Source organism: Penicillium samsonianum (genome assembly GCF_028829775.1).
Source record: "Penicillium samsonianum strain IBT 33392 chromosome Unknown utg000001l_segment0_segment0, whole genome shotgun sequence".
In the NCBI taxonomy this organism is placed as follows: domain Eukaryota; kingdom Fungi; phylum Ascomycota; class Eurotiomycetes; order Eurotiales; family Aspergillaceae; genus Penicillium; species Penicillium samsonianum.
The window spans coordinates 2,914,746-2,941,861 of NW_026643259.1; the positions used below are offsets into that span (position 1 = coordinate 2,914,746).

General features: G+C 48.5%; 12 protein-coding genes across 12 annotated transcripts; 6 read left to right on the forward strand and 6 right to left on the reverse strand.

Annotated features, from left to right (window-relative positions):
* Positions 1 to 70: 70 nt before the first annotated feature.
* Positions 71 to 4,592, reverse strand: N7471_001124 (cleavage/polyadenylation factor CFT1; the record flags this gene model as incomplete). The annotated part of the gene is made up of 7 exons (XM_057273845.1): positions 71 to 1,154; positions 1,211 to 1,286; positions 1,340 to 1,538; positions 1,598 to 1,963; positions 2,022 to 2,189; positions 2,242 to 2,555; positions 2,615 to 4,592. The coding sequence occupies 7 exons, from the start codon at positions 4,590 to 4,592 to the stop codon at positions 71 to 73; spliced, it is 4,185 nt and encodes a 1,394-aa protein (XP_057142024.1).
* A 559-nt stretch (positions 4,593 to 5,151) lies between these two features.
* Positions 5,152 to 7,021, forward strand: N7471_001125 (uncharacterized protein; the record flags this gene model as incomplete). Its single annotated transcript, XM_057273846.1, has 3 exons — positions 5,152 to 5,701; positions 5,762 to 6,769; positions 6,837 to 7,021. The coding sequence occupies 3 exons, from the start codon at positions 5,152 to 5,154 to the stop codon at positions 7,019 to 7,021; spliced, it is 1,743 nt and encodes a 580-aa protein (XP_057142025.1).
* A 179-nt stretch (positions 7,022 to 7,200) lies between these two features.
* On the reverse strand, positions 7,201 to 8,142 carry N7471_001126 (uncharacterized protein). The gene is made up of 4 exons (XM_057273847.1): positions 7,744 to 8,142; positions 7,632 to 7,690; positions 7,508 to 7,572; positions 7,201 to 7,447 (listed from the first exon to the last, which is right to left on the reverse strand). Exons 1-4 carry the CDS (start codon positions 8,044 to 8,046, stop codon positions 7,383 to 7,385), a joined length of 492 nt encoding a protein of 163 aa, XP_057142026.1. The 5' UTR covers positions 8,047 to 8,142; the 3' UTR covers positions 7,201 to 7,382.
* A 345-nt stretch (positions 8,143 to 8,487) lies between these two features.
* Positions 8,488 to 10,144, forward strand: N7471_001127 (Atg14 domain-containing protein; the record flags this gene model as incomplete). The annotated part of the gene is made up of 2 exons (XM_057273848.1): positions 8,488 to 9,112; positions 9,186 to 10,144. 2 exons carry the CDS (start codon positions 8,488 to 8,490, stop codon positions 10,142 to 10,144), a joined length of 1,584 nt encoding a protein of 527 aa, XP_057142027.1.
* A 96-nt stretch (positions 10,145 to 10,240) lies between these two features.
* Positions 10,241 to 12,022, forward strand: N7471_001128 (putative ZIP family zinc transporter; the record flags this gene model as incomplete). Its single annotated transcript, XM_057273849.1, has 3 exons — positions 10,241 to 10,562; positions 10,617 to 10,796; positions 10,860 to 12,022. The coding sequence occupies exons 1-3, from the start codon at positions 10,517 to 10,519 to the stop codon at positions 12,020 to 12,022; spliced, it is 1,389 nt and encodes a 462-aa protein (XP_057142028.1). The 5' UTR covers positions 10,241 to 10,516.
* Positions 12,023 to 12,208: 186 nt separating this feature from the next.
* On the reverse strand, positions 12,209 to 12,974 carry N7471_001129 (sugar O-acetyltransferase; the record flags this gene model as incomplete). The annotated part of the gene is made up of 3 exons (XM_057273850.1): positions 12,209 to 12,513; positions 12,593 to 12,804; positions 12,871 to 12,974. 3 exons carry the CDS (start codon positions 12,972 to 12,974, stop codon positions 12,209 to 12,211), a joined length of 621 nt encoding a protein of 206 aa, XP_057142029.1.
* Positions 12,975 to 13,251: 277 nt separating this feature from the next.
* Positions 13,252 to 15,016, reverse strand: erg10B (acetyl-CoA C-acetyltransferase). The gene is made up of 5 exons (XM_057273851.1): positions 14,841 to 15,016; positions 14,728 to 14,777; positions 14,593 to 14,668; positions 14,037 to 14,529; positions 13,252 to 13,969 (listed from the first exon to the last, which is right to left on the reverse strand). Exons 1-5 carry the CDS (start codon positions 14,903 to 14,905, stop codon positions 13,454 to 13,456), a joined length of 1,200 nt encoding a protein of 399 aa, XP_057142030.1. The 5' UTR covers positions 14,906 to 15,016; the 3' UTR covers positions 13,252 to 13,453.
* A 156-nt stretch (positions 15,017 to 15,172) lies between these two features.
* On the forward strand, positions 15,173 to 18,322 carry N7471_001131 (U5 snRNP component Snu114, putative; the record flags this gene model as incomplete). Its single annotated transcript, XM_057273852.1, has 4 exons — positions 15,173 to 15,192; positions 15,242 to 15,387; positions 15,449 to 17,677; positions 17,760 to 18,322. 4 exons carry the CDS (start codon positions 15,173 to 15,175, stop codon positions 18,320 to 18,322), a joined length of 2,958 nt encoding a protein of 985 aa, XP_057142031.1.
* Positions 18,323 to 18,589: 267 nt separating this feature from the next.
* N7471_001132 (iron-sulfur cluster assembly protein CIA2) lies at positions 18,590 to 19,282 on the reverse strand (the record flags this gene model as incomplete). The annotated part of the gene is made up of 2 exons (XM_057273853.1): positions 18,590 to 18,963; positions 19,072 to 19,282. 2 exons carry the CDS (start codon positions 19,280 to 19,282, stop codon positions 18,590 to 18,592), a joined length of 585 nt encoding a protein of 194 aa, XP_057142032.1.
* Positions 19,283 to 21,022: 1,740 nt separating this feature from the next.
* N7471_001133 (Zn(II)2Cys6 transcription factor) lies at positions 21,023 to 24,263 on the forward strand (the record flags this gene model as incomplete). Its single annotated transcript, XM_057273854.1, has 8 exons — positions 21,023 to 21,320; positions 21,385 to 21,429; positions 21,486 to 22,001; positions 22,069 to 22,410; positions 22,465 to 22,746; positions 22,803 to 23,356; positions 23,418 to 23,869; positions 23,939 to 24,263. The coding sequence occupies exons 1-8, from the start codon at positions 21,266 to 21,268 to the stop codon at positions 24,261 to 24,263; spliced, it is 2,571 nt and encodes an 856-aa protein (XP_057142033.1). The 5' UTR covers positions 21,023 to 21,265.
* Positions 24,264 to 25,466: 1,203 nt separating this feature from the next.
* On the reverse strand, positions 25,467 to 25,697 carry N7471_001134 (CDC26 family anaphase-promoting complex subunit; the record flags this gene model as incomplete). The annotated part of the gene is made up of 1 exon (XM_057273855.1): positions 25,467 to 25,697. One exon carries the CDS (start codon positions 25,695 to 25,697, stop codon positions 25,467 to 25,469), a length of 231 nt encoding a protein of 76 aa, XP_057142034.1.
* A 197-nt stretch (positions 25,698 to 25,894) lies between these two features.
* Positions 25,895 to 27,057, forward strand: N7471_001135 (uncharacterized protein; the record flags this gene model as incomplete). The annotated part of the gene is made up of 2 exons (XM_057273856.1): positions 25,895 to 26,021; positions 26,132 to 27,057. The coding sequence occupies 2 exons, from the start codon at positions 25,895 to 25,897 to the stop codon at positions 27,055 to 27,057; spliced, it is 1,053 nt and encodes a 350-aa protein (XP_057142035.1).
* Between the last annotated feature and the right edge of the window lie 59 nt (positions 27,058 to 27,116).

Sequence of the window (27,116 nt, forward strand, 5' to 3'; positions counted from 1 at the left end):
AAGCTCACTCAGTGAGGCGGTTTTTGTAATTTCCTTAAACTAATGCACCGAAAGGCGTCTGTTTCCGGCATCATAGATATCCGAGTCCATCACCGCCAATAGTCTCCAGATCAGCCTTGATCTCCCACTCCGTCGCGCCGACCCGGCCCGCAATCTCAGCCTGCCGCTGCTTACCCATATTTAGCCATAAACGTAATAGATTGCCATCAACCATACCCCGGCCCGCAGCGCCATCACTTTCAATAGCCCGGAAAGCACGCGCGTTCAAACCGGCAGGATGGTCGACAGTGTTGATCAGCTGAGACTGTAGTGCTGATAGTCGACGGTATGACTCCTCAGCAACCGACGTCACAAGGGCCAAAGACCCGTTTTGCGAAGCGATGAGAACTTGGTGTTTGGCAAAGGTCTCATCCACGTCCATTGCTTCTTCGGATGACTCGGTGAGCTCCGATGAAACTGCTGTGCGAGGCAGAAGAGTTACCGATGATGCAAAGTTGCCGGTGTAGAATTTGCTTCGGCTGAGGAGTCGATCGCCGTTGGAGGACTTGGGGTCTTCTGGGTCGTATTGCAGGACGTGCAGGTTGCAGTCGCTGTCAGCGACTAGCATGTATAGCTTGTTCCCGTCCGGGAGGAAGTCGGCTGCCACCACCTCCAGGTATTCGGGGTCTTTGCCGAAGAGTGTCATTCTATATGGCTCCTCTGAGTAGCCGGCGAACCAGAGTCCTTTCACGGCATCTCCCAGGATAACCATGCCCGTGCCCTTGAGCTCTTTCGCGACATTGACGTAGCATTGCATGTCCATGAACGCAACGGGAAGAAGGCTCCCGTCTTCTTTGAGACCGCGGACCATGCACTTCTGCCCCTGGGCCACGATTATGAACCCTTGACCACCGATGCCAGACAGTGCCGTCACTGCCCCCTTCACTGACTCCTTGCCAATTAGCTTGAGTTTGCGGCCTGTCTCTGGCTTTTCGGGGTCTGGGGCCACTTTGATCACATCAAAGACATAGATCGTCCCGCGAGCTGGCATATCTTCCCCTTTAGCAATGGCGGTTCCGACGACGATTAGATCCCTCCGCTCGTGCGTATTTTCCGAAACCTCAATGTTCACGTTTTTCACCGCTGTCACCTGCTCATCGGGATCCAGAGGGTAACTATAAATATTAGTTCGGACTCGTCACGTCTCAAGTTTTGTTGGGTGGGGGCTTACCTGTCAATGATGGTCCATGTCTTGGGACTAACAACCTTGATACTGCTCTCGGGGATTTTCGGACAGAATGATAGTTCTTGGTATTAAATTAGCACAGCGTGATGGGAAACGCTTGAATCAGTCACGAACCTTCATTCCGCCACTCGGGGTGGAGGTCATCACCCTCCGGCAACTTGAAGTCTCCCTGGCGGCTTGTGCCGAGAACATACGTCTCGGAAGATGTCGAGTAGGCCAAGAAATCGACTTGCTCTTCAATTGGAATTTTGCGCAATGTCCACGTATAGTCAAATTGAGTTTGGGGGGGTAGTTGACAAGCCCGGATACAGCTCTACAAAGAGAGAATTAGTAAATGTAGATGGCATCACAACTGTGAATGGAGAGTCTCACCTGAGAATCAATGTAAATGAACCCATTTTCACAGCCAGTGTCGGCCGAATCAAAGGAACTTAGCCAACGTGTAAAGCCTCCTCGCAGACGAATGATGTGCGGTGAGCTCTTTGCTGTCCTGAAGACAAAGCTTGACGAAGCTCCCGGCATAAAGATGGTGCTAAATCCTGAAATATTAGGAAGAACCCTCAACGGTCTGAATCGCTGTTTCTTCTGTATTTGAGAGGATATTTCCCCTGAAGGGCTTTTTGGTAGAACATGATTTGACTCTCGGAATAATTGCAAGCGACGACTCGATCCATGACCAGCATTTGCCGGGACTAGGCTTGGTTTGTAGAACACGAGATCGTCGTTTTCGGTTCGAACCTAGAATGTTTGAGTTAGAGAATATAAAAAAAGTCATGGACTGACAACAAACTCTTACAATCAAATAAGGTGAAAGGCTAGAACTATCACCAAGATTGGCAACAATAAATTCTGTCAGGGTTTCCCGAGTATTAGATCGTTTGGGCGGCTCAGTCGACAATACGGGTGGTAAGCAGTCGACGCCTTCAATGATCGCGATCAACTTCATGTCAGAAAGTCGGAAGATCTGTGTTGCAAGTCAGCACCAATGTCTGAATTTTTCTTTCGCGACAACCTACTGATAGCTTATACTCCAGATTCAATAGGAATAGAAGCACCTCGCCTTCTGAAGAGTCCTTCGACGATGGGCCTGCAACGCTGAATGACTGTGAATTATCGTGATAAAGACATCCGGAGCGCCATTGTGATGAGCTAATCTCATTTGAAAGCGGAACTTCATCGAGGTCACCACTCTCATCCGCCTGCAGAAGCAATACCGATGAATCATCCCGAATAATCACAAGATAAGGATCAATAAAGCTTGCGCTCACAGCCACGCGCTCATCACTGGTGTCTTCATCCCAAACGGGGTAAATTTGTGACAATCCGAGGTCTGTAGAGTTTCACCATTAGCTTATGCAATGTTTGCTAGCGCACTGGAGAAGAAAGTACCTATGTCGTAGCTTCTGACTTCATTCCGCAGAACCTGAACCAGACGAGTATCGCCTGCCAAAGATCCAATATCAACCGTACAGTCTTCGTTCGGGTTGAACTCGGGTGCCTTAAAAGGCTTCAAGCTTTGTTCCTCCACCACGAAGACGTCGTTCACCTCCTGCTCCGAATCTGTAGACCGAGAGATAACCACGTATTGACAAGAGGGGTTGTCTGTGCTGGAAGCCCCTCTCCTTTTTGTGACGCTTGCTGACCAAACACCGTCCGCATCATCGACTTTCAAAGACATGGTAGTCAAAGGATCAATTTCGCGCTTGATGACTACTAAGCCACCGCCTCTGTCTGAGCCCTGAGATGCCACCAACTCCAGTTCTGCGGCAACAGTTTCACTTGTAGCTTGGCTTTTGCGATTCGTATTCGAGAAAGCTTTGCCCAAAGTGATGTCCCTCAGTGGCCCAATGCTAGGGAGTTGATCGTTCAGTCGAAAGTTATAAAACTTGGGGGTTGAGTTGTCGGTTCCCATGCGATTATCGACTTGTGTCGGCCCAGGCGCCGAGGAATAAAGGTCGTCATCCTCCATCTGGTCATCATCATCCGACAGATCATCAAGACCATCGGCTGTTTGTTTTGACTCAAGCCGAGCTTTTTTCGTAGAGGCGGATGAATGCGACCATTCTAGGAGCACCGAGTCTGCATCTTCGCTGCCGATAAAGACGTTTCCATCCCCGAGACAGGTGGAGCATGAGGCGGCCGACTTCAAAATATCTCCACCTGCATGCGCCGGAAGGGAGTGAACAGTGATACCGGAGACAGACCGACCATCAAGTTTGAATTTGATCAGTGCCATGTCGCCGGATGCAAGTGCCAGGAGTAGGTCACCGCTATCACCGCCAAGTCGCTCAACCACGCAGCCTTCGAGACGGAACGCCAAGTCCGATTGGTCGGTCATTGAAAATGAAGAAACCTGTCTTGAAAATTCGTTGACTCCCACCGCATTGGTTTTACCGGCTTGGTCCACATGAACAATTTCATTTGAGCCAAGAAGCAAGGCACCTCCTACTGGAAGTGGGAGTGCCACGACTTTGAACAGATCACTAGGAAGACGAGATACCGAAAGAAGGGTGGTAGAAGCTCGCTGCTCAAGGTCCAGTGTAAACACAGCGTAGAATACCACGTCCTTTCTTTCATGAAGAAGGGCAGTCGAGGCTGCGACTTGAGAATATAAGATTCCAAACGTCGGCTCCCTGTATTCGTATAGGAACGCAAGACTTATGGGGTGTAGCAATGAAGGATCTAAGGTAGTCAATGGCAGGACGAAAGACGAGGAGTAGGGTGTTTGGTGCGCTGGTTCTTCTTTGCTCTTCTCGATCTGTGCTCCTCCACCAGAGTTCTGATTTGGGTGTTCTCCGTCAAGCTCCGAATCGTAGTCATCCATCACCAAGTCATCACCCGCCTGATGGAAGGGCAAAATCGCGAGGTTGCGAATGCCAAAGTTGTACACCGCGCATCTACTGCTTGGGTCAACGCTCAGAATGCTCCCACACTGGCTCAGGTCAGGCACCCAGGGGCTGCGGGTCAGATCATCCCGCTCATAGTAATGGATGGAAATTGTTGAGATTCCATGACGCTCAGGGTCCCACTCAATCAAGCTGAGCTTGGCATTGCGAACTGCAATCAATATGGCTTCTCCGCCACTCTTGGTGTTCAAGATTTTGACTCGGCTTAAATCAGTCACGGTTCCGGATAGCGGGTATTCTTTTTCCAGTACTAATTTCGTTTCTGGTTGAGAAAATTGTGAAGAATGAGGCTCTGAACCTTCTTTCTGTGGTGGTTGAGAGGAGACGACCTTAACGAGCGAGAAAACCTGCAATAGAGAGGTTCTGACAACAATCAAATTGCTGGCGGTTGCTGAGGTGAAAGGAACTGCCAAGGCATGGGTGACCCCCGTGGGGGGTAATAGCTCTGTGTAGCACTGCATTTGAAGATTTCGTCCACCGTCAAAGCTCGTGAAAGGCTTGATACTGCTAGGAAACCGCCAATGAGCTAAATTGTGTTTTTGATATGGCCTGAGATGCACATTGCAATTGCAAACCCAGGGGCAGAAAACCGAGATTGTGAAGCCTTGTAAGCACAAAAAGAGATAACACAGATAAAAATTTCAATATAAACACGAGAAGCGATCAAGGTCAAGATCAAGTTGATCTCTGCCTTGTGCAGTCAAGTTTGTAGCTCCTTTGAAGCGGAAGCAAAGCGGAGATGGGAGTGGGTCAGCTGACTGGTCTGGCAGAATCGAGCGGTCAATATTTTCTGCCTGATAAAATTTTACCGCCCTTTGCTGTAGAGGCCTCAAAATGGTTTAGCGTCGAATAATCAATGACGACACAGGCGATCGCCAGCTTCGGAAAGGGAAGATCATTTTTCTTGATTTGGTATTAATTGTAAGTCTCATTCCTGGCATCATTCCTTCAGTGTTTTTCTGGGAGTGTTGATGCAGACCTCACAATCAATGTGCACAGTGTGAACTGCTATCCTTCAATATGGCACTCCTTCAGACTTCCCTTATCTGGGCTGTGTATGGGGTGGTGGTAGCTATTCTACTGGCAGTGGCGTCAGTGTTTATCTATGTCTACCAAACTCCCCGCGACCGCTCTCCTTCAGTTACTCTGGCTTGCATTATCTCAATTACCTGTCTTCTCGCAACAGTGCTCTTGCTGCCTGTCGATGTCGCTTTGGTATCATCGACTACGTCGTCCAAGCTAGGCCAGCGAAAGGACTGGGCAACACAGGATGTGGTGGACAGAATCACTTATTCCTTGACCATCATTTATTATCTTCTTTACTCCTTGGATGCCTTGCTCTGTCTTCTGGTCATCCCCTTCACATATTTCTGGTATGAGGAATATGATGAGGTTGCGACCGAGGAAGGGGACCAGACTTTGGGCCAACGGATTTGGGGTGCCCTCAAATACACGCTCTCATTCGTTGCAGTCGTTGTGATCTTGTTCCTAGTTGGTTTCTTCGTCCCAGTGTCACAGGGAAAGAATGACATGGATCTGGATTACTTCAAGCGCTTACTGACCGAAAACCGTGAGTATTCGAGTATCCTGGCGTTGAACAGAACTGTGAAGCTGACATAACTTTGAAAAGATGGCGAGCGTGCTCTCACTTTCGCTCTTGGTCTGTTGATGACAATTGGACTCTGTCTTTATGTCTTATACACATCCGTGGGACTGGCCCTTCTGCCAATCAGCTTGATCAAGACTGCACCATCAATCTCTAGTGCTACCTTGCGAGCGAGCACTACGCAACAACTTGACATAAACCAAGAGCGGCAACGGCAGCTGGAGGGACGATGTGCTGGAGATCCCGAGCTTCTGTCGTCCAAGGACCGCCGAGAACTTGATACACTGGTACGGGAAGAGAGAACCCTGATTCGACGCCAACGTCTAGCCGAAGAATCCCAAGGCGGAGGCCGCAGCTGGTTGATAAGGGCATGGTACAAACTCGGGGCAGTGCTCCGTCCCTTCAAGCTCCTGGGAGGCATCTTGCTGCTATTCATTGCTTTCCTCACGTGGGTATCCATGCTCTTGACGGCAATTGACAAAGCAAAGAACTCGATTTGCAAGCATCGTTGTGGATACATTCTCGCACATGTCAACATCTTTAACCCCGTCAACTGGGCACTTGTTAAATCCGCCAGGTTCTTTCCCATTGACTATGCTATATTCACAGCACTTATATTGCTGTTTTTCTGCAGTTCTGTGGTTGGAATTGCTGTGGTCGGAATCCGCTTCCTATGGATTAGGATTTTCCAAATCAGAAATGGCCACACATCTCCCCAGGCCCTACTCTTAGCCACCGCCATGTTGATGCTGATTATTTTAGCGCTGAATTATTCCATTTCGATGATAGTAGCCCCCCAGTATGCCACATTCGGCCCACAGACATTCTGTGATCGCGCCCCGGGAACCTTTATCGGAAAGCCAGATTGCTCAAACAACAAAGAACTTATCAAGCCATGCTCAGAGTTGGCAAAGAATCCTGCTGCGCAGCAAGTCTGCACACCTAGTGTTGTGAGCACTTTCTTGAACCGGGTCACCCTGAACTACCCATTCTTTGGAGTAGTGTTCTTTTGGGCTCAATTCCTCTTCCTAGGTAAGTCTAAATACTGTTGCCTTCCTACCAGAATTCCATGTTCATTGATCTAACACCAACACCACAGCCTTATATCTGATTGTCTTTGTTACTTCCCTTCTCCGTTCACCTCGGTTGGACGAAGCGCAACTCGATGACGATGCAGAGGAAGCCGAGGAGGAAGGTTTATTGGCCAATACCGGCAGACGTTTCAACGCCAGCTGGCAAGACATCACAGGGAGAGCTGCCCGGAGTGAACGCTCTCGGGGATAACCGCTGGGGCCTTACAAATGACGGTGACTACCTAGGTAGAGTCCGAAGCCTCGTAGTCACCGAGACCACGTGATAAATTAACTTGTAATTCTTTTACCTGCAATACTGATTATTGGTGATGTTCCAGCAGTCCCATTTGAATGACTCCAAGGATTTCGATAGTCTTTTTCTTTATTTGTAGTACATTTGTTTTTCATTTTTCATTTTTCATCTTAAGCCATCATATAAGTGAGGAAATACATAATGGATGACTTTTTGATGGCTTTTTGCATACTGATTCAATTCCTGTCTTGGAAGATCGATTCCCTGGGGGAAGGGTTACATAAACTCATAATTCATAAACATCGTATCGATCATGTGCCTAAAGCTTCATTTGATCGTTTAGCAAGGCGAGAGCATTTTGGAAAGCCTTTACTACTTCCGCATCTTTAGACATATGAGCGATCAGACCTTGTTTTCAAGTCAAAAGGACAAGAGGAGACTTACAATGCTTCTTTTTGTTTTCCACATTGATTTCGGAATTTTGAACGTGCTGCATTTGGGTCTTGAACCTATAGAAAGTTAATTATTCGTTCATTGATATATTAGGCCAAATCTGGGTTGATCGTACCTTTTCAAAGCCCTGTTCTCATCTTGCGAAACGGTAGTTTGAGACCATGCCATGAAAACCTACCGGTTGCTCAGACACGAAACTGCAAGTAGAACGTGCTTCTGTAACTTACTTCAAGAAGCTTGGCTGTTCCAACACGAAGATTCTCTTCGACTCGGCTGTGTTCCTCCATTGCATCGGCATATTTCCCCTGGAGTTGTTCCCAGTTGCAGTCCTCAAGTCCTTGTGTCAACCCAGAGACAAGTGGGATCTCATCATGAATAGGGGCAGATGTAAGAGCTTCAACTGGTGATTGAGCGCTTTTGTTCCCTTGGAAGCTCCCACTGCCTGGAGGGCTTTTGCTTCCTTGACTGACACGGGGTGACATTGTCCCCCGTCGAGGGATTTTACTGGTCCTGTTTGGTGTTGACTGCATATTGGATTGGCTGGCTTGGTATGAAGATGTGTCAGAACAAAGCCATATCAAAAGCAATGATTGTTTTCAGTGGAATTTGGAGTCACTTTTGTTTTGATTCGTGGATGTTCCTATCCAACATTGAAATGAGAGATAAGATTGCGATAACGGAGTGTCAGGTGACGTCGACAAGTGCATGTGCACATCATCCCGTCTTTTCTTCTCTTCCTTTTCTCTAAAGAAATATTGGCTAAAGGTGATGTCTTGAGGCCGGTCGTATCCTTTATATCAGCATATTATTTGAGTCATGTGGGATTTGCATCTCTTTAATGACCCCTTCTCACTCCTCTATATGGTTCTCGGCGGCGACTCAAGTAGCACCAATAATTATCCTGGAACGCAACATGGAAATTCCCCTTACGCTCTCAAAGAACAGCTGAAAATAAAATCAAATTGTCTGCGATGAGCTGTTCCATATGCTCACGTGCCCCCCATTCCCGCCTTTCTTTCCACTGTCCGACATGTGCCCGCAATCAGCTATATCAACTACGAATCGACAGCACTCAAGTTCTTCTGGAGAAAGAAGTCCTTGGAAAGCAAATCGAAACCGCTATTACCTGTGGTAGCTCCTGGGATAAGCCTTCCCCGAATGGACAAGACCTGCTCGATACGGAAGCTTGCTCTCCCCGCTGGGTCCTGCAGATGATAAGCACTCGACATGCAGTGTCTTTGGCAAAAAGGGAGTTGGTTTCGCATCAGCTTGAGGCTTTGAAATTAGAGGTCGAAGCCAAAAAAGCCGAGATTGCCAAGCAAAAAGAAGCCCTAGCTCGCAGACGCTCAGATGCTGAATCTGCCAAATTTCAACTAGAAGAGCGGGAAACTGGAATCCTGGCGGGCGTTCAAAATACCAGCAAACGGGCGGAGCACGTTTGGCATTCCCTCCATAGCAAGACGGCGGAGTCACGTATTTATCTTTGCCGAGAAGTTGCCAATCTCTATGGCCTACGGAAGGCTACGAAGAAGGGCCAAGGTCGGGAGACATATGTGCTTGGATGTGGTTTTATCATTGACTTGAGGGATATGAATGGCAAGTTTACATCGCCCCGATGTCGCTTTCAAGCAGTTATTCATCCCGTGGAATACTAACAAGGCGAGTACAGGTATTCCACAGGAACAGATATCCACATCTTTTTCTAACATCGCTCATCTTCTGATCATTGTCTCACACTATCTCTCCTTGAGACTTCCCGCGGAAATTACACTGCCTCACAAAAACTATCCTGTGCCTACGATCTACACCCCCTCAGCATCATATCGCTCGCGCGACAGTCACGATGGAGCTGATTACCAGTCTTCGTCGAGTCCAGCTGCATCAAGGACGGTGGACCCGCGCACCCACACACCACGCCCGCGGCCTCTCTTCATTGACAAGCCGCTACCCCGGTTAGCGAAGGAGGATCCCGCAACATACGCCTTCTTTCTCGAAGGAGCCACCCTCCTAGCATGGAATGTTGCATGGTTATGTCGAACTCAAGGAATAAACCTCTCATCGGACTCTTGGGAGGAGGTCTGCGATATTGGAAAGAGCTTGTGGCAACTGCTAGTTGCTCCACCAGCCCATCCTTCAACACTGATGCGAGCTTTTGCCGGCCGAGAAACGCAGACACAAATGAAATCTGCCAAAGACTCTCCCAGAACCACGATTCAGCGGACAACTTCTTTTCCCATGTTGGGTCACTATTCTCATGGCACGGCACATTCTTTCCTGGGAGCATCGGAAGGAGTTGAATTCATGCGAATATGGAAACTCCCAACCCCAACCAAGATTGTAGATAAATTGAAGTCCAATCTTCTAGGGGAAATGGCCAGTGCGGAATGGGAATTACTAGAAGAAAAAGAATGGGATGATACGTCCATGGATTCCCCTCAGCCATCTGTTCCGCAAAGCCCCAAGGTCATTGTTTCGGGCTCTCAATCCGGATCGGTGGAAACAGACAGAACTACTTCAAAAACACGTTTTGGGAGGACTCAAGGCCATGAGGATGCCTCTTCCTCGCGACCCAAAGGCACCAAAGGATGGACTAAGGTAGCAGGTAGAGGACATGGATCGGCTGTCTAATATTTATTCCATGTATCACATATCATTTCCTCACTTCCTCACTTCATTTCAATAAATTACACAAATCCCAGGACTTGTATTGCCCACGTGGGAGCCCTGGAGGTATCCAGTATGTATGACTAAGCGAAGGGGCAAGAGTTGAGACTCACTTTATCGCGTGTCCGAAAACCACCCTTGGCCTTTCTGGTTTAAAATTATATCTATGCTTGTGTTATTGTCTTTCTCCCCGATCTACTATTCTGTGCAATCTCATCTTTGTCTTAACTCAATTGCGTGACTACCTATATCTCTTCGACGTTACCTGGCCTACAAACATTCCCCTCTCCAACTGGGGATGTGGTTACAGCTCAACAGATTCGAGACGATACCAAAATGCAGAATGCCCAGGACTGGCAGACTGCAAAGGATTTACCCTCAGGTTAGCCATCTTTAAAAATTGATCGTGGTCGGTTTCTAACCAAGTTCCGAGCAGACTTGAAGCGTGCCCTCTCCGCAATTTCAGAAATCCCCGATGCTCTCTTGCGAGCAGAACTTCTTCGGCGAGATGGAGCTTCAGATGATACGCCGGCATGCGGATCCAAACAGAGGGGGGCATATAATACCCCGTTGCATGTTATGGCACTGTTCCTCATCCTTGGGTTGAGTACATTCGGTATGCACTAGCTTCTCTCGGATCTCCCAAGTTGGCCATTGCTAATGGCTGAAACTACAACAGCTTGCTCTTTTCCGGTTCTGGCGCGCCGTTTCCCTCGTCTCCCAATTCCCCGTCGGTTCCTCTTTATATCAAGACATTTTGGAACGGGTGTATTAATTGCGACGGCATTCGTCCATCTGCTTCCCACAGCATTCGTCTCTCTGACCGATCCCTGTCTCCCTCGATTTTGGAGTCAAACATATCGTGCTATGCCAGGGTTTGTTGCAATGATATCGGTCTTTGCAGTCGTTATCGTGGAAATGTTCTTTGCGATGAAAGGCGCAAAGCACGTGCACGGAAGCGAATATGATAATCTCATTGGTGAGGTTGGGCGTGACTCAATACGTGATGGGGGAAGCCCAGATGTCGATTACTCGAGGCTAGAGGCCCTGCAGGTTTCAGATGATATCAATCTAGATAGCATGGGACACAACTCCAAGTTGCGGGCGACGAGAGCTTCGGGCTCGTCCCATGAATCGGACCGCCTTCACCTGGCGGACTCATCACCGGATAAAGAAGACGACGAGGATGACCTTGATGGGCTGGATGACTACATGGATGACGACGGACTCATCAGTGGACAGGCAGCCCATGCTGCGCGGTCACAGTCTGTCCACCGGCATCGACCCCGTGTAAGCGAAAGCCACCGACAGCAGACTGACACAGATACGCCAATCCAGAATCCGCAACGTCAGCTTCTACAATGCCTGCTCTTGGAAGCTGGCATTTTGTTTCACAGCATATTCATCGGAATGGCGCTCAGTGTTGCAACTGGCACCTCTTTCGTCGTCCTGTTAATTGCAATCAGTTTTCATCAGACCTTTGAAGGTTTTGCCCTGGGGTCTCGGATTGCGTCACTCATACCGGATCTCTTCGCTCCGAATTCAATGAAACCATGGCTTATGTCACTGGCATACGGAACGACAACTCCCCTTGGCCAAGCTATCGGTTTGGTTCTACACAATCTCTACGATCCAGCCAGCGCAACAGGCCTGCTGATGGTTGGCATCACCAATGCCATTAGCAGCGGTCTTTTGCTCTTCGCGGGCCTGGTGGAACTCCTCGCTGAGGACTTCCTGAGTGAGTCAAGTTATGAGACCCTCAAGGGCAGACGACGTGTTGAGGCTTGTGTGTCTGTTGCCTGCGGTGCTCTCCTCATGGCATTCGTCGGAGCCTTTGCTTGAAAGCTTAATTATTGTTCTGTGGGATTTCTCGATTATAATGTCGGATAGATTAACGAAGCAAGCGATCTTTCCTTTCTCTAAGTGTATACCAAATAATACTCTATTCATTTCAGGAATTATATGTGGATATATACTACATCCCGGGGGATTCTCATGGAACACATGAGACACACTTGAGTCATCTTTTCATGCCGACCTAATGACTCGAGCAGGACTACCCATTGCAACACTCAAAGCTGGTATATCCCGTTTCACCACGGAGCCAGCACCGATGGAAGATCCATGGCCAATGGTGACTCCAGCCAGGACCGTCACATTAGCTCCAATCCAGCAATCATCTCCAATAACAATGAGTCCCGTAAACTCCAGTCCTTTATGTGCCTTTCGCGTTTCGATCCCCGTCTCGTGTTCTCCCGTGATGATGTTGACATTAGGCCCAATCATGACATTTTCCCCAATGGAAACTAAGCCACAGTCCAGTACAGTGAAGACTTGAGGGGACTTTAGATTTGGTTGTTTTCTTCCACAACAGAAGTTCGACTCAATGAAAGTTGGCATAGAATCCGCTACCTATACTGATATTGCAACCATAATCCACGAATAGCGGAGGCTCAATGTATACTCCTGGCCCAACACGACCAAAGAGGTCTCGAAGTATGTCTTCTCGCTGAGAGACTACTTGCGATGTGGAGGCTTCCAATAAAAGCGGTGCGTTGAATATCGCCATTAAACGTCTTGCTCGAGACCTGCCCTCTATGAGTTCGGGGCCTAGAGGGTTGTATCTGTATATAAGTTAGAACCCTTTGATTTTGGATTGAAGTCTATACTAGAAGAGAGGTATCTCTTACAGCATCCCCGATATCATTCGTTCATATTCCTCTCCCCAAAACCGATTATGGAGGGTCTTAGCCTGCTCAATGCTCTCATTGTCTTTTTCGGTTTTAGGTATCATGGCTGAGGTCCTAAACGGTGTGGGCTATCGAGGGTAATATTCTCACCTGGGCAGAGTGACTGCTTTATAAGTATTCCGGGACCATCAAAATAACTCCATCTCTATTTTGAAATATATTGGTGCCGTCCAATGTTCCAGTGACCAATGGGTGTAGTAGAAATGGCAATATAGAATACGAACTGAGTGCTTTGGCGTTAGAAGTGCTGGAAGATCGGCCCTCAAACCCGACTCTGTCTTCATCTCAGACCAACACGAAGCAACCAAGTGGAAAGCAGGATATAAACACACAAGGATATTTCATTAACTATTCTAGATACCGAGAAAACGGTACTGATACTGCGAATGTTCGTCGCTGCAGGATGGGGTATGTCTGCAGACAACCGCCGAGTATCTTCCCCGTCAAAAATGGACTTGGTATTTCATATGCAAAGATAGAAGGTCGTTTCACATCTCCGTTTTTCGTTAACAGAGTTTACTCTTTAAATGGACTCAATCACCAGGGCGCTGGCACCGCCACCACCGTTACAGATACCAACGCAGCCAAGCTTGCCACCCTTGGCGCTCAAGACACCGAGCAGGGTAGACACAATACGGGCACCACTGGCACCGAGAGGGTGTCCAATGGCGACTGCACCACCGTGGATGTTGACCTTGTCCTCGGAGAGACCAAGGAGCTTCAGATTGGCAAGGGCCACAACACTGAAGGCCTCGTTGATCTCAAAGGCGTCGATGGAGTCCTGGGTCACACCGGCGTGCTTGAGAGCCTTGGGAATAGCCAAAGCAGGAGCGGTGGTGAACTTGCTGGGCTTCTGCTCAGCATCACCCCAACCCAGAATCTTGGCAATAGGCTTCAGACCGAGCTCCTTCACCTTAGCCTCGGAAACCAAGACAACAGCGGCGGAACCGTCGTTCAGGGGCGAAGAGTTGGGGGCGGTCACGGTTCCAGTGCCGGGGATGAAGGCGGGCTTCATGGCGCGGAGCTTCTCAGGGTTGAGCTATAAGCCGAAAGGAATGGTCAGTCAAAGTCACAATAATCTAGCGCAGAGAACAAGAGGTACTCACGTTCTTGGGCTCATCATCCTGAGAAATAGTCACACCAGGCTTGCCACGGAAGCCGGGGATCTCAATAGGGGCAATCTCGTAGTCGAAAGCACCGGCCTTCTGGGCAGCCTGGGCCTTCTCGTAGCTGCGGATAGCATAGTCATCCTGCTGGGCACGGTTGAAGCCATGATCCTCGGCGCACTCCTCGGCAGCAACACCCATAAGATCCTGCTTGCCGTAGGCATCAGTCAAACCATCCTTCTGGATACCGTCAACTAGGGTCTGGCTGCCAAACTTGGTACCGCTGCGAGAAGTTTGGAGGTAGTGAGGGGTGTTCGACATGGACTCAGTTCCACCAGCGACAACAATATCGGCGTTTCCAGTCATGATAGTCTGGGCACCGAGAATGATGGCCTTCAGGCCAGAAGCGCAGACCTTGTTGACAGTGGTACAGACGGTAGAATCGCTAAGGCCAGCACCGATGGCGCACTGTCTGGCGGGGTTCTGTCCAACACTATAAACGAAAAAAAAAAGGTCAGTCTCAATTGCAGTATAGGATGTAGCAAAGACAACTTACCCAGCAGACAAGACATTACCGAAGAAAACCTCTTCGACATCAGAGGCATTGATACCCTCAGCCCGCTCGACAGCCGCTGCAAATTATTATTAGCATTGAAGATGGGTGTGGTATTATTTGGGGTATATGCCATACCCTTGATGGCATGTGCACCAAGCTGGGGAGCAGTCAAGCTGGAGAGGGAGCTACAGTAACCAATGTCAGATCAAGTCTTCAGGGGAGGAAAAGAAGAATAGAGGAATGCTCACCCCAGAAAAGAGCCCACGGGAGTACGGGCAGTAGAAACGATGTAAACGGGAGGAAGAGAAGACATTTTGGGGGAAAAAAGTGGAAGTGGAGAGGATAAGAAAGGATATACAAAAGTAGAGAGAAGTAAAGTAAAGATCCAAGAGATCAAAGAGGGAGGGGCATCTATAAGAGTAAATTGTATGGTGGGGAGTGAGGAGCTGTACGGTGTAGGCACGAGTACTCCAAAAGACGCTCGGACCAAGTGAAAGTTGAGATCCTCAACTTCTCCGGCACGCGTCTGGAGCTACGCTCTTTTTTTTTAACCTTCATACGTTCACTTTCTCTTTTCATTATGGATGACCTCTATGATGAGTATGTTTATTCAACTCTCTAAATCCACAATCTTACTAATTGTACCTAGGTTTGGTAACTACATCGGCGATGCGGAATCCGACGAGGAGCATCATGAAGATGTCCAGCCTCAAGCCTTCAAGTTCGATGAGGCTTTCGATGATGATGAAGAAGAGGAGGAGGAGATAAATGATCAACAGTTGATGGAAGTCGATGGTATGTCGATATGTCTTATTCAAGGTCTGCAATTTCACTAATCTTGCGCCTTCTTCCGCAGAGGGTCCTTCGAATGCGGTCATATTGCATGAAGACAAGCAATACTACCCCAGCGCACAACAAGTCTACGGCGAGGATGTCGAAACTATGGTCCAGGAGGAAGATGCCCAGCCATTATCAGAGCCCATCATTGCCCCCGTCCAGCAGAAGAAATTTGCGATCGCAGAGACCGAACTCCCACATGTACACTTCTCTCGGGAATTCATGTCTGATCTCCTGAGCTTCCCAGCACAGACAAGGAACGTCGCAATTGTTGGTCACCTGCACCATGGAAAGACTGCTTTCATGGATATGCTGGTCAAACAGACGCACGACCTAACAGAGCGGCTGGAGAAGCGCACAGGACGGAAGAGGGAGGAACAACTGCGATACACTGATGTTCATTTCCTAGAGAGAGAGCGCGGTCTCTCAATCAAGTCGGCACCGATGAGTCTCGTTCTCCCAAGCACCAAAGGCAAATCTCACCTGCTCAACCTCCTTGATACCCCCGGGCATGTGAATTTTGTCGATGAGGTGGCTGCCTCTATCCGCCTAGCGGATGGTGTGGTACTGGTTGTGGATGTTGTCGAAGGTGTTCAGGCGAACACTGAGCAAATTATCAAGCATGCAGTATTGGAAGATCTTCCCTTGACCTTGGTCGTCAACAAGATGGATCGACTCATTCTCGAGCTCAAACTTCCTCCCAATGATGCCTATTTCAAGTTGAAGCATGTGATTGAAGAGGTCAATACGATTATCGAGAACATTTTGCCAGGGCAAGGCGAGCGACGACGACTAAGCCCCGAGAAGGGCAATGTTGCATTCGCATCAAGCTCGATGAACTGGTGCTTTACATTGCAGTCATTTTCCCGGATGTATGCAGACAATTACCCGAGCTTGGACGCGACAGAATTTGCCGCGCGACTTTGGGGTGACATCTTCTACAATCCCAAGAGCCGAAAGTTCACTCGCAAGGGAGTGGAGGAAAACGCAAAGCGGTCATTCGTCAAGTTTGTCTTGGAGCCGGTCTACAAGCTCTACTCTCACACACTAAGTGAGAGTCCCGAGGATTTGAAACAGACTCTGGCTAGCGTCGGTGTCAATTTGAAGCCATCTCAGCTCAAGACCGATGCCAAGGAGCTGCTCAGCCTTGTCTGCGAGAAATTCTTTGGGCCGGCCACTGGCTTTGTGGACATGGTTGTTCAGCACGTTCCTTCCCCGGTGGAAGGTGCCCGAAGAGCATTGGAGCGATACTACACTGGGCCTGTGGATACCAAGATTGGGGCCTCAATGGTTGCTTGTGATCAAGACGGACCTTTGGTTATCCATGTCACCAAACTCTTCAGCAGTACCGATGCCGGAAGCTTCTACTCCTTTGGAAGAATTATGAGTGGCACAGCGCGGCCTGGTCAGCAGGTCCGTGTCCTCGGCGAGGGCTACACGCCGGAAGACGAAGAAGACATGGTGGTAGCAACCATCTCCGACACGTGGATTGCGGAGACGCGTTACAACATCCCAACCAACGGTGTCCCTGCCGGAAACTGGGTTCTTTTGGGTGGCGTGGACAACTCCATTGTCAAGACTGCGACGCTGATGCCCCTGAAGCTTGAAGATGACGAGGAGGTCTACATCTTCCGCCCGATTCGGCACATGACTGAATCAGTGTTTAAGGTCGCCGTTGAGCCGGTCAATCCATCAGAACTTCCCAAGATGTTGGATGGATTGCGGAAAATCAACAAGAGCTACCCCCTCATCTCAACCAAGGTTGAGGAGTCTGGTGAGCATGTGGTTCTAGGAACTGGCGAGCTTTACATGGACTGTGTGCTCCATGACCTCCGGAAACTATACTCAGAGATGGAGATCAAGGTCTCCGACCCCGTTACACGCTTCTGTGAGACTGTGGTGGAAACCTCTGCCATCATGTGTTACTCAATCACTCCGAATAAGAAGAATAAAATCACGATGATTGCGGAGCCTTTAGATGATGGGATTGCAGAGGATATTGAAAGTGGTAAGGTCAGTATCAAGGACCCCATTCGGAAGGTTGCTCGATACTTCGAGGACAATTACGATTGGGATAAGCTTGCAGCCCGAAGCATCTGGGCGTTTGGACCGGATGAAATGGGCCCCAATATTCTCCAAGATGACACTTTACCCTCTCAAGTGGATAAGAAGCTTCTCGGTACTGTTAGGGACTCTATCACTCAAGGCTTCAGCTGGGGTACACGGGAAGGCCCTCTTTGTGAAGAACGTAAGTTTTGACTTCCCCCTCATTCGCCAATGATCTTGCAGTCTCGGCGCAGATGATGAATGTGACACTAATTGAAGTTTAGCCATTCGAAACACAAAGTTCAGGCTCACAGACGTGTCCCTGGCCGATCAGGCTATCTACCGCGGTGGAGGCCAGATCATCCCTACAGCCCGCCGTGCTGTATACTCGTCGTTCCTTATGGCATCTCCGCGTCTCATGGAGCCGATCTATTCTGTCACAATGACAGGACCTGCAGACTCCGTGGCTTCGGTGTATACAGTCTTGTCCCGCCGAAGAGGTCACGTCCTGTCAGACGGCCCCATTGCGGGAACGCCTCTTTACTCCGTGCGTGGTTTGATCCCAGTGATTGACTCATTTGGATTTGAAACCGATCTCCGGATTCACACACAAGGTCAAGCTATGGTAAACCTTGCGTTTGATAAGTGGAGTGTGGTTCCTGGTGATCCACTGGACCGTGATGTCAAGCTCAAGCCCTTGGAGATGGCCCCTGCCATGGCCACTGCCCGGGACTTTGTCTTGAAAACACGGAGGCGCAAGGGTCTGGCCGAAGATGTTACTGTGAGTAAATTTTTGGAGCCGGAGCTCTGGAAGGGTTTGAAGGAATGTGGCGTGCTAGACTCATGATCTCAAAATTTTCACTACTCGAAATAGGGTTGGCTACGGGGGAGGGGAGTCCTTTGATCCGGTGTAAACAATCTTATGGTAGCAAAGTTCATATGTACTTCTAATACTCAATCCAATGCACGTCATTCAAAATCTAGAAAGTCATTCATCGTAGGCGGTCGTCACACGAGAGGGCCTGGTCTATCTGCCGGTGATAGGTCGTTACCTAGGTATTTGCATCACCAATGGAATCAGACCCCGCTTATAGTACAAGGGGGATTTGAAAGCTCAGTGGCAAGTCTCCATCATTTTGGCAATGACCCCCATCAACGCACCATTCTCCAAGGCCGCGGCAACCCGCTCCTTATCGGCGAGCTGCTTGTTGACTTCATCTCCGGTACTGTGTGTACCTTCCTTAATACGTACATCCATTCTGAATCTTGAGGGGAGAGACTGTTCCAGACGAACGCGGACGCCAAGACCGATGACGGTTGCGAGACTGCAGTGAGTGATTGTGGGCGTGATAAGTACGGTGACAGTTTGCAGAGGCGAATCAGGGACGTCAGGGAGGGTTGGCTTGATCGCGATATCTGGGAGAGAGACCACGGCTAATTCACCGAGCGAGATGGGATGTTCCGGGTCGGAGATTGACGAGATGAGATCTGATCATTTTAGTGTTAGTGGACTGAGCTAGGGAATCATCTCCGGGGACATATAGGCTTTTTTTTTGCTTTTTCTTTTTCTCGGAGATGTATATGAGAGAGTCTTACCATATATTTCCTGTTCATCAATAGGCTCCTCCAGCAGGTTGTCATCCTCTGAGTCAGATGACGGGGCACTCTCGAAGTCTACTGGGGCGAGGGGCAGGGCCGATGTGAAGATACCAGCATATTCAGACTTGCGAGTGACGGTGGGTCGCAACCGCGTGGGGAGATCAGCGGCATTGAGGATCGTGGGGTTTGAATTTTGCATTTCCGCCATGATGAAATAGGGGGTACAAGGACCAGGTAGAGTGTGATCGAGTCAGGTAGTGGTAGTTGAGAGGGGGAAAATTGCCGATGCGATAACGTTTATCAATCACGTTCACGTGCGAGTCCTCCAGGCTCGGTAAGGACTCTGTACGGAGTACGAAGTACAAGTCTGTACAGTCTTTACTTTTTCAAGGGTTTTAATATATTAATATATACATTCTCAGAGGTTTAATAGTCATAGAGGATATAGATGCACTATTCCCTATTATTAGGGATCTATTATTAATATTCCTATATCCCTAATAATAGGGCTAAAGTACATACTCTGTACTCCGTATGTAACCTGACAATCGCAGCGGCTCGGGATGATCGACAAGCCGAGTTTGGCTTTAAAATCATTTTTTTGTCCGAAGTCTCCCCGGCAATTTTGGCCTAATTCTACTAAAGGTTTCACAGAACGTGTCTTTTTCCAAATAATCGGGTCTGTTTCAGAAAAGTTTAGGGTCTTATTTGTTTATGTGTTTATTTCGTGCTCATTTACTTATTTGCTTTTTCTATGTGACACGATTACATCATGCACGAGCTATATAGGTGTACTCCATATATCCGCCTCTATATAAGTACCTGTACATAATGATAATCATAATAGCATAAATAAACAACCCTGGAAGGTACTACTGATTCACTAAGGTAACAGTATCACTCCTAAGTGGAGACACTCTCATCCCTTATTCACCTACTATATAACCCTACTAGTACCTTATATATGTATGTTGTATGTTATACGACTAAACCAACTGGAATAATTACTTGCTGTATCTTACTGAATAAATCAAGTATTAGATCTCCATAATCTACATATGTAAGTACTAAAATATATAGAACACAAATCCAGATCGCCCCTCCACCCTGGGAAAATCCACAGCGGCGGGGGCGCTATTGGATCCTCTTCCACACTTGGCACCGGGTACCTCCCACCCCTCAGCTTCTGATCTTCTCTCTCTCTCTCCCTCTCTCTCTCTCACACAAGCTTTAATTTTCCCCTTTTCTTTTTTTTTCCTTCTTAAAATACTACAGTCTATTCGCCAATGTCCCTATGTCTCCACTTGTGAACCTGGGTTGCTCTTCCTAATGCTCCGCGCTTCTTTCACATATTCCCTCCCAATTGAGATGCAATGCGCCAGACTCATTGATTCGAATGCGGAGTACATTGCGACATTAATATCGATGGATATGCACCCGAAACCCTTCCACTTACCCGAATTGTAAGCAGTTGCCTTTTGGGGCTTGATGTGCTTCTATGTGATCTTATTTGACCTGCATTATATGTGTGGGAACCGACGCTAATTCGCTCTGTACTTATTGCAGCAATCAACTATTTATTCACCACATAAATTCGAGCCCCAAGGCAACCTGATTTTCTTTCTGTGTCCAGCCTCACGCACTTGATATACGTTGCATTCGGTTTGCCGAGAGCGCAAATCTTCCAAACCACAACAGCCTTGCAGAACATCTGCACGTCTTGGGACTTTTGCGACTTCTGCCGATCAATTTTCCGCGGAGCCTCGGCAAGTCGGTCGCAGCCTTTGGACAACCTGGAACCTGGCGTCTGTCATTGAACAGCGTCTCTAGGGCTTGTTGCAACCATAACTGTGGTCTGCCCCGATTAATCCGCTTGGGCCTCGACTAATCCGGCATCCCGCGATCCTGCCTTTGCTCTTCATTCGGCCTTATCGTCTCTTGGCGCAGTTGGATCACTCGCGACAAATCCCCATCTCGCAGAGCGAGGTTCGACTTCTACCTTCTCTCTCACATACCGACAAACGTCCTTCAATATCCCGAGGCAGGTCCTTGTGGATAGAACTCCCAGCACAGTCTTTTTTTCTTCTTCCTTTCTTGATACCCTGATAGCCCCAATACGAGCTTGAGTTACCTCTACCGTCACACTCTACACCGTTTTACAAACCCGACACTTGTTATCAAACGGGCAAGCATGCAAGGTTATTCGTTTGCGCCCCCAGCGGGCCCCCCGAGAGAAGGCCAGAAAAGTATGACTCTTAAGCACCATCCGTTCCTTGCATGTTGCATTGGCAACTAATCATTCATCGGTAGACTATGTATTCGTTGATGAGCATAACCGACATAAGAGGCTGAAGGGTATGAAATGCGTCCATCACAAGTCAATAATAAATACTGACAAGCCTGATGTTTAGTGATGCGAGCCTGTAATGGTTGCCGGAAAAGGAAAATTAAGTGTGACGCAGCTACGACAAATACGTGGCCTTGTTCTGCATGCACTCGTCTAAAGCTGGTCTGTGTCCCTCCGACCATTGGGCAAGATGGAGACTTTCTCCCTGATGGCCAGGGCGAGTCTACTCTAGAGACCGGAGGACCCTCCAGCGCACCCGAGGGTTCTCATACATTTCCAGTGGCCCCGGTCTTCAAGGACAGCAGTCAAGCAACCATGAACACTATCCCCCCGTATGATCAAATGAGCATGTATTCCCAATTCGTCCCTCCTCAGGCTCAACCCAGCATCTACAACGATATTCAGTCAGCCCAAATGGCAATGTCGCACCAAACTTTTCAACAGCCTCAAATGTTTCCGGGGCCGCAAACTCCGTCTATGGGATCATCAGACCGGAATGTGTATGCTGATAACGATCAGTCGACTGCGGAAAACCTCAGTGATGTACTTGGGGAGTTGAAGATTGACGAGAGTGGGATTGGTATGGCATATTGCCCTTCTACCGATTTTCCCGCGACTAATAGCTAACACTCCACCCCCTTCGATAGCCCCATACATTAGAAGGCAACGCACCGATCGAATTGAGCCCGACGCTCCTGTCCAGGACGACGTTGAAGAGCAATTTCCACCTCTCAGAACCGGATCGGGCGTGACGATTCGAATTCCCCCTGAGCTCATGCCTGCAGAAGACGACGTTATGGCTTATTTCAAGATCTACTTTGATGAGATACATCCCTATGTTCCTGTCGTATCTCGTGCCCACCTGTACTACCAATGGCAGCATGATCGCCATTCCATTTCTCCCCTTCTTCTCGAGGCCCTTTTTGCCTGTGCGGGCCGTTTATCTGATGAGCCCGCAGAAGGCGCTCAGTGGCTTGCCTTGGCTAACAGTGAGTCAATACTGAACATTCGTCCAGCCATCTTCAAAAACTGACATCTCCTAGGGCACGAGACTAGCTTTATGGATGTACCGCGTCTGAGTACTATTCAAGCATTACTTCTGCTACTAAAAGCAAGGGAATCTTTGCCAAAGAAAGGGTACTATTATCGGTCCTGGCAGACTGTCAAAACTATTGTCTCAATGGCGAAAGATTTGGACATTCACGAACATTATAGCAATCATGCTGAAGGCAAGCCGTGTGGACTCGGTCCAATTGAGTGCTTGGTGCACACCAGAGTGTGGCAGGCTCTCTTGGTGGTTGAGGTGATGATCGGTGGGCCCCAAGGTAAGTCTATTCCATCCCATCCTTTATTAAAATCAACCAGCTTCTGATCAAAGTAGGCCGTTCGGATTACGGGGTCGATCCTGAGACGGTGGACATGCGTCCGACGCTAGATATCAGAGGTCTCGATCATTACGAGATCGACCGCTCAAGACAATATGCCTATTTTGTTCGCAACGCACATCACATTCGCATCATTACAGATATCTATCACAAAGTCAAGAAGCAAAAGGACTGGGGCGCAGATGCCCGATTTGTACAAAGCAACCCGCTTTTCGCAGATTGGCTTCGCAACCTTCCTCCAGACCTACAGGTCAATTATCCTGCCGATGGCTCTCCACCGTGGCTTCCATCTCATTTTGTAGGCAATATGCATTCTCATTGCCACCTCGCCATTATTATGCTACATCGCCCTCAACTTTTCGCTTCTCAATCTTTTGCAGCCGGCGGTGAATGGAAGATCCATATGTCATTGTGCTACTCCTCGGCAAAAAGCCTCTGTCGACTACAAGAAGCCATCTTGCAAAGGTTCGGGCTACCTGGCCTACTTTACATGCAAAGAGGCATCAATTTTGCCATATATTGTATCCTGACTTGTACGATGCTGCACCTGGTAAGCATTCAACAATTTGTGGGGGTTTTCTTTCGTAGCAAAGCCATTCTAATACGAGCAGGTTGCAATTACCTCTCCCGATCCCGAGTTCAATTCAGATGCCCGTGAATTCTTCACCCGTCATATGAGAATTCTCGAGACTTGCTCCACCGCCTGGCCCATGCCCGAGATTCAAGCTCAGATCGATTCATTAAGACTGGCTTTCTCCGCCGACATGCATCGTCCTTTCGAGTTGAAGCCCAGTTTCCCATACGGGAGTCCCTCGGAGCCCTACCATCCCAGCCCACCTATGGATGCGCACTACCATCCGCACTTGAATCATCTGCAATCCAGAGTGCGTTACAATCCGCTTCCGGTAACCCCTCCGATTTCGGCTGGTGCTGAAGACTCGAAGTCCGACACATCTTCTCAGATACAATCCCTCGGAATGGTTGCCCATCAGCCTCCAACAACTCATCCTCTAGATGCCCCTTCGGTCGATGAAAACCACTGGGACCCGACCCGAATCATTACGTACGTACATGATTCACTTTTCTCAACAACGCGACTCTCGCTTGGTCTCTTACTAATCTTTCTCTCTAGTCAATGGGACATGGCCTTCTCCGTGAACCCCTCTACCGTCAGCGCAAACTCCCCGCCAATGCCTATAAACAATTCAGTGCCGGGTGTACAAAATGTTATGAATTCCCAATACCCCATCCAGTACGAGACACCTAACAAAGTACCCTCTGTTACATCTACCCAGTCTCTCTCGCCTTCCCAGTTCCAGGCACCCCCAGTTGTGTTTTCGGCACGAGACTGGCAGCAAAGTGTTGCTAGTGTGTATGACCCACAAGGGCTGAAACGGCGATGGAATTATCCAGTTGATGTTAGCCCTGACAATATGTCCAAGCGCCAAAGAGGATGAGACGCACAAATACCCAAATCATCTATGGTCTTGTTTCTCTCCCATTCAGTCGCCCGGATTTTCCTCTTTTTTGGCCTGCTGGTTCTTGTCTAACTATCCCAGGCAACCATTGCTATTGTTACTTTATATTCCCTATATTCTTTTGTTATTTGCGATATCTTCCCCAGTATTTTTTTTTACAATACAAGCGCCAGGGCATATAAGCATGGCTCAATGGGGAAAAAGGTTGAGGTAGAGAGGTCCAACCATCATGACGTCTAACCGGCTGGGATGATAGTTGATGCATGAATCCTGCTGTACATCATAAGCTTGCTTCAATTGGTCTCTTTGGTAGACTGGATTCAGAAAAAAATCAAAGGTTATACATAGAAAAGTCCATTTCACAAATTAAGCCTTTTTCACCTTTTTCTGGGGTCCAACTAACAAACTGAAGAGGAGAAAATATCTATAAAGACATACAAAAAGACTACCATAAAAAGACATTATTTAGTATTGGGCATGTCGGTAGAGCAGTGGTAAAATAGCACTTGTTCTATACTCGAAGGGATTCTCATTTTGTCCTCTCTCATCGGTATCTTTGCTTTTTTGTCCATTGTTAACCTACAGCCTCTGATCAGAACAAACAAGTCTCGAAATACGCCAAGGGAGAGAGGTCACGCAGAGCATCAGTTCTTGCCAAGATGTCCGATAGATGTGATCTAGATAAACAAAGTAGTATGCAATGTTTTCTGTTTTGTCGAGAAGATATTCCAATATGCCATCTCACTTCTCCATTGTTGAATCGACGTCCTAGCCAATGGGTCACCATATGGGGAAATAGTGAGATGTGCTAGGATATTGGTAGATGTGGGCAGAGGGAAACCCATATCCTAACAATGTCATGATTGTCTGGTGCTTAAAAGGCACCACGCTCTATGATTGTTCGATCGTTCGCTGTCGTACGCTGTCATACAGGGAAGATGGTGTGTGATGGATGGGATAGGTGTTATGTTTTCAATGCGAAAGATCCTGCACTATTTGGTTCTTGTTAATGATGAATTATGTGACCTAGAGAGGGATTCAAGTGATTCAAGGGTCAAGAAATACATGCAAGCATATCACGATTGGGTTATGTACCTCATATCCAAGTGTCGTGGTGTGGAACAAGTCATTCATTCCAACATGCAACGGTGGTCTAGGGGTTCGGGGTGGCGGTGTAGACAGTCAAGCACGTCGACTAATGCCTATTCTTTCTTCACGAGTCCGGACAATCCTAGCCTTGTCACCTGGAAGTGGTTTCAGCTCATCGCTGGGGTCAAGGTTGACATTGGAGGTCCCCTTTGCGTGCTGTTCTGGGTGTTTGTTTTCTTCAGACAGTTTGCGAAGTCTGGCTTCTTCAAAGGCAGTAATATCCTCAGAAGTGATAGCAATAGCTGTTGGCTTTCGACGAAGCATTTTGGCAGTGAAAGGTATTGCGATTGCAATGAATCAAAGGAAGACTTGACGATGGCCTGTGTTTACTTGGAGCGGAGCCCAGAAGGCGGTACCTCACGTGACTGTAATTCTTCATTCAATCTTTCCGCGTCGAACAGTATTGAGTCCTCTTTACCAAAACGTTCTAGGGACACGACCTGGTTCATTCAGAATACAATATGTTTCGGCCACAGTTGAGGCAGATCTCGCTGCACTGTGAACGGGCAAAACTCGGTCTTTCTACACCTGCTCGCCAGTTCTCCTATACTCGTACAGTGGCCGCCGAAGATCGAAATCAGCCATCCGGTAGGTACATCCAAGGGAATCAGGCATTGAGCAAAGATAAATGCAGTTGTGCAATTGCGCCTCAAATATTTGGGCCATTGGGAGTTTGGATTCTAACACACGCCCATTAGACAACCGTAAACCCAATACCCGCCCTCCACCGGCGCAACTTACCTACCGGCCTCGCAATCCCAATGGCCCTCCAGCTCGCACCAACCAGTATCAAGCTCGTCCTCCTCGAGTGATTGACGCTAGATCTTTTGCGGCGGCACGAGCTAGCGGTGGAGAGCAACCTAAGATTATCCGCAGCCCGAGATCGCGCGACGTTCGAGGCGGCAACCAACCCCCAAATCGCAAACCCAACCTCTCCGCCAGAGCCGCCAAAGCTGCCAAATTTGGCGCCAAGGGTAACCGAAATGGCCCGCGCAAGAATGCAAGATCTTCCGAGGATGAGGAGGGCGAAGATGCCGCAGCGGCGAATATCGACCAAGTTCTGCAAGAGCAAATCATCAAATCACGGCCAACCCCTATTCGCTATGAGCCCCAGGAGATCAACTACTCTACTTTGAAACAGACCTGGCCTTCAATTCCCACAGACGTGAACTCGCGCTCGGCTGCTGTCTATGAAAAGCTTTCCAGCCTAGGCGGCCGCGTTGCCAATGGTTATATCCCGCCCTATGAGCTTGGAAGGCGCCTATGGAAGGGCCAGAGCGTTCTGTTCGACAACGAGAATGAGAAGGCCGAGGCTTTGGAAGAGACCAAGCGATTGGCTCAGCTTCGTGCCGATCGAATTTCACAGCGCAAGGGTGACCTTGTGGAGCCTCGGAATGTCGAGTTTAGTCCCCTCGACGCAGAAAACACCAAGTCTCTCATGGAAATGTTTGTTCAGGGGAACTATCCCCCATCTGAAGTCGGGAAAGATGGGCATGCCGTATTGGGAGAGGTGTCGAAGAACCTCAGGAACAACGGGACCTACCAGACAACCGGAAAGACCTCACAGTTTATGGTCAAGATTGAATCTCTTGTCTCTGCTGGCCGCAAGACCAAGAGCGTCTAAGGATATGTGAATTAGTGCTAGAAGTGATTTGTATTATATTTGTTTCGTTGATCGGGTTC

Bases quoted from the DNA above. Each gene is read 5' to 3' on its own strand.
- erg10B (XM_057273851.1), bottom strand. From the start codon at position 14,905: ATGTCTTCTCTTCCTCCCGTTTACATCGTTTCTACTGCCCGTACTCCC. The intron at 14,778-14,840 runs GTGAGCATTCCT...TGGTTACTGTAG, and splicing joins CCCGTGGGCTCTTTTCTGGG to CTCCCTCTCCAGCTTGACTG. The intron at 13,970-14,036 runs GTGAGTACCTCT...TTCGGCTTATAG, and splicing joins AGGATGATGAGCCCAAGAAC to CTCAACCCTGAGAAGCTCCG.
- N7471_001126 (XM_057273847.1), bottom strand. From the start codon at position 8,046: ATGCAGTCAACACCAAACAGGACCAGTAAAATCCCTCGACGGGGGACA. The intron at 7,691-7,743 runs GTAAGTTACAGA...AGCAACCGGTAG, and splicing joins GAACAGCCAAGCTTCTTGAA to GTTTTCATGGCATGGTCTCA. The intron at 7,573-7,631 runs GTACGATCAACC...AACTTTCTATAG, and splicing joins GAGAACAGGGCTTTGAAAAG to GTTCAAGACCCAAATGCAGC.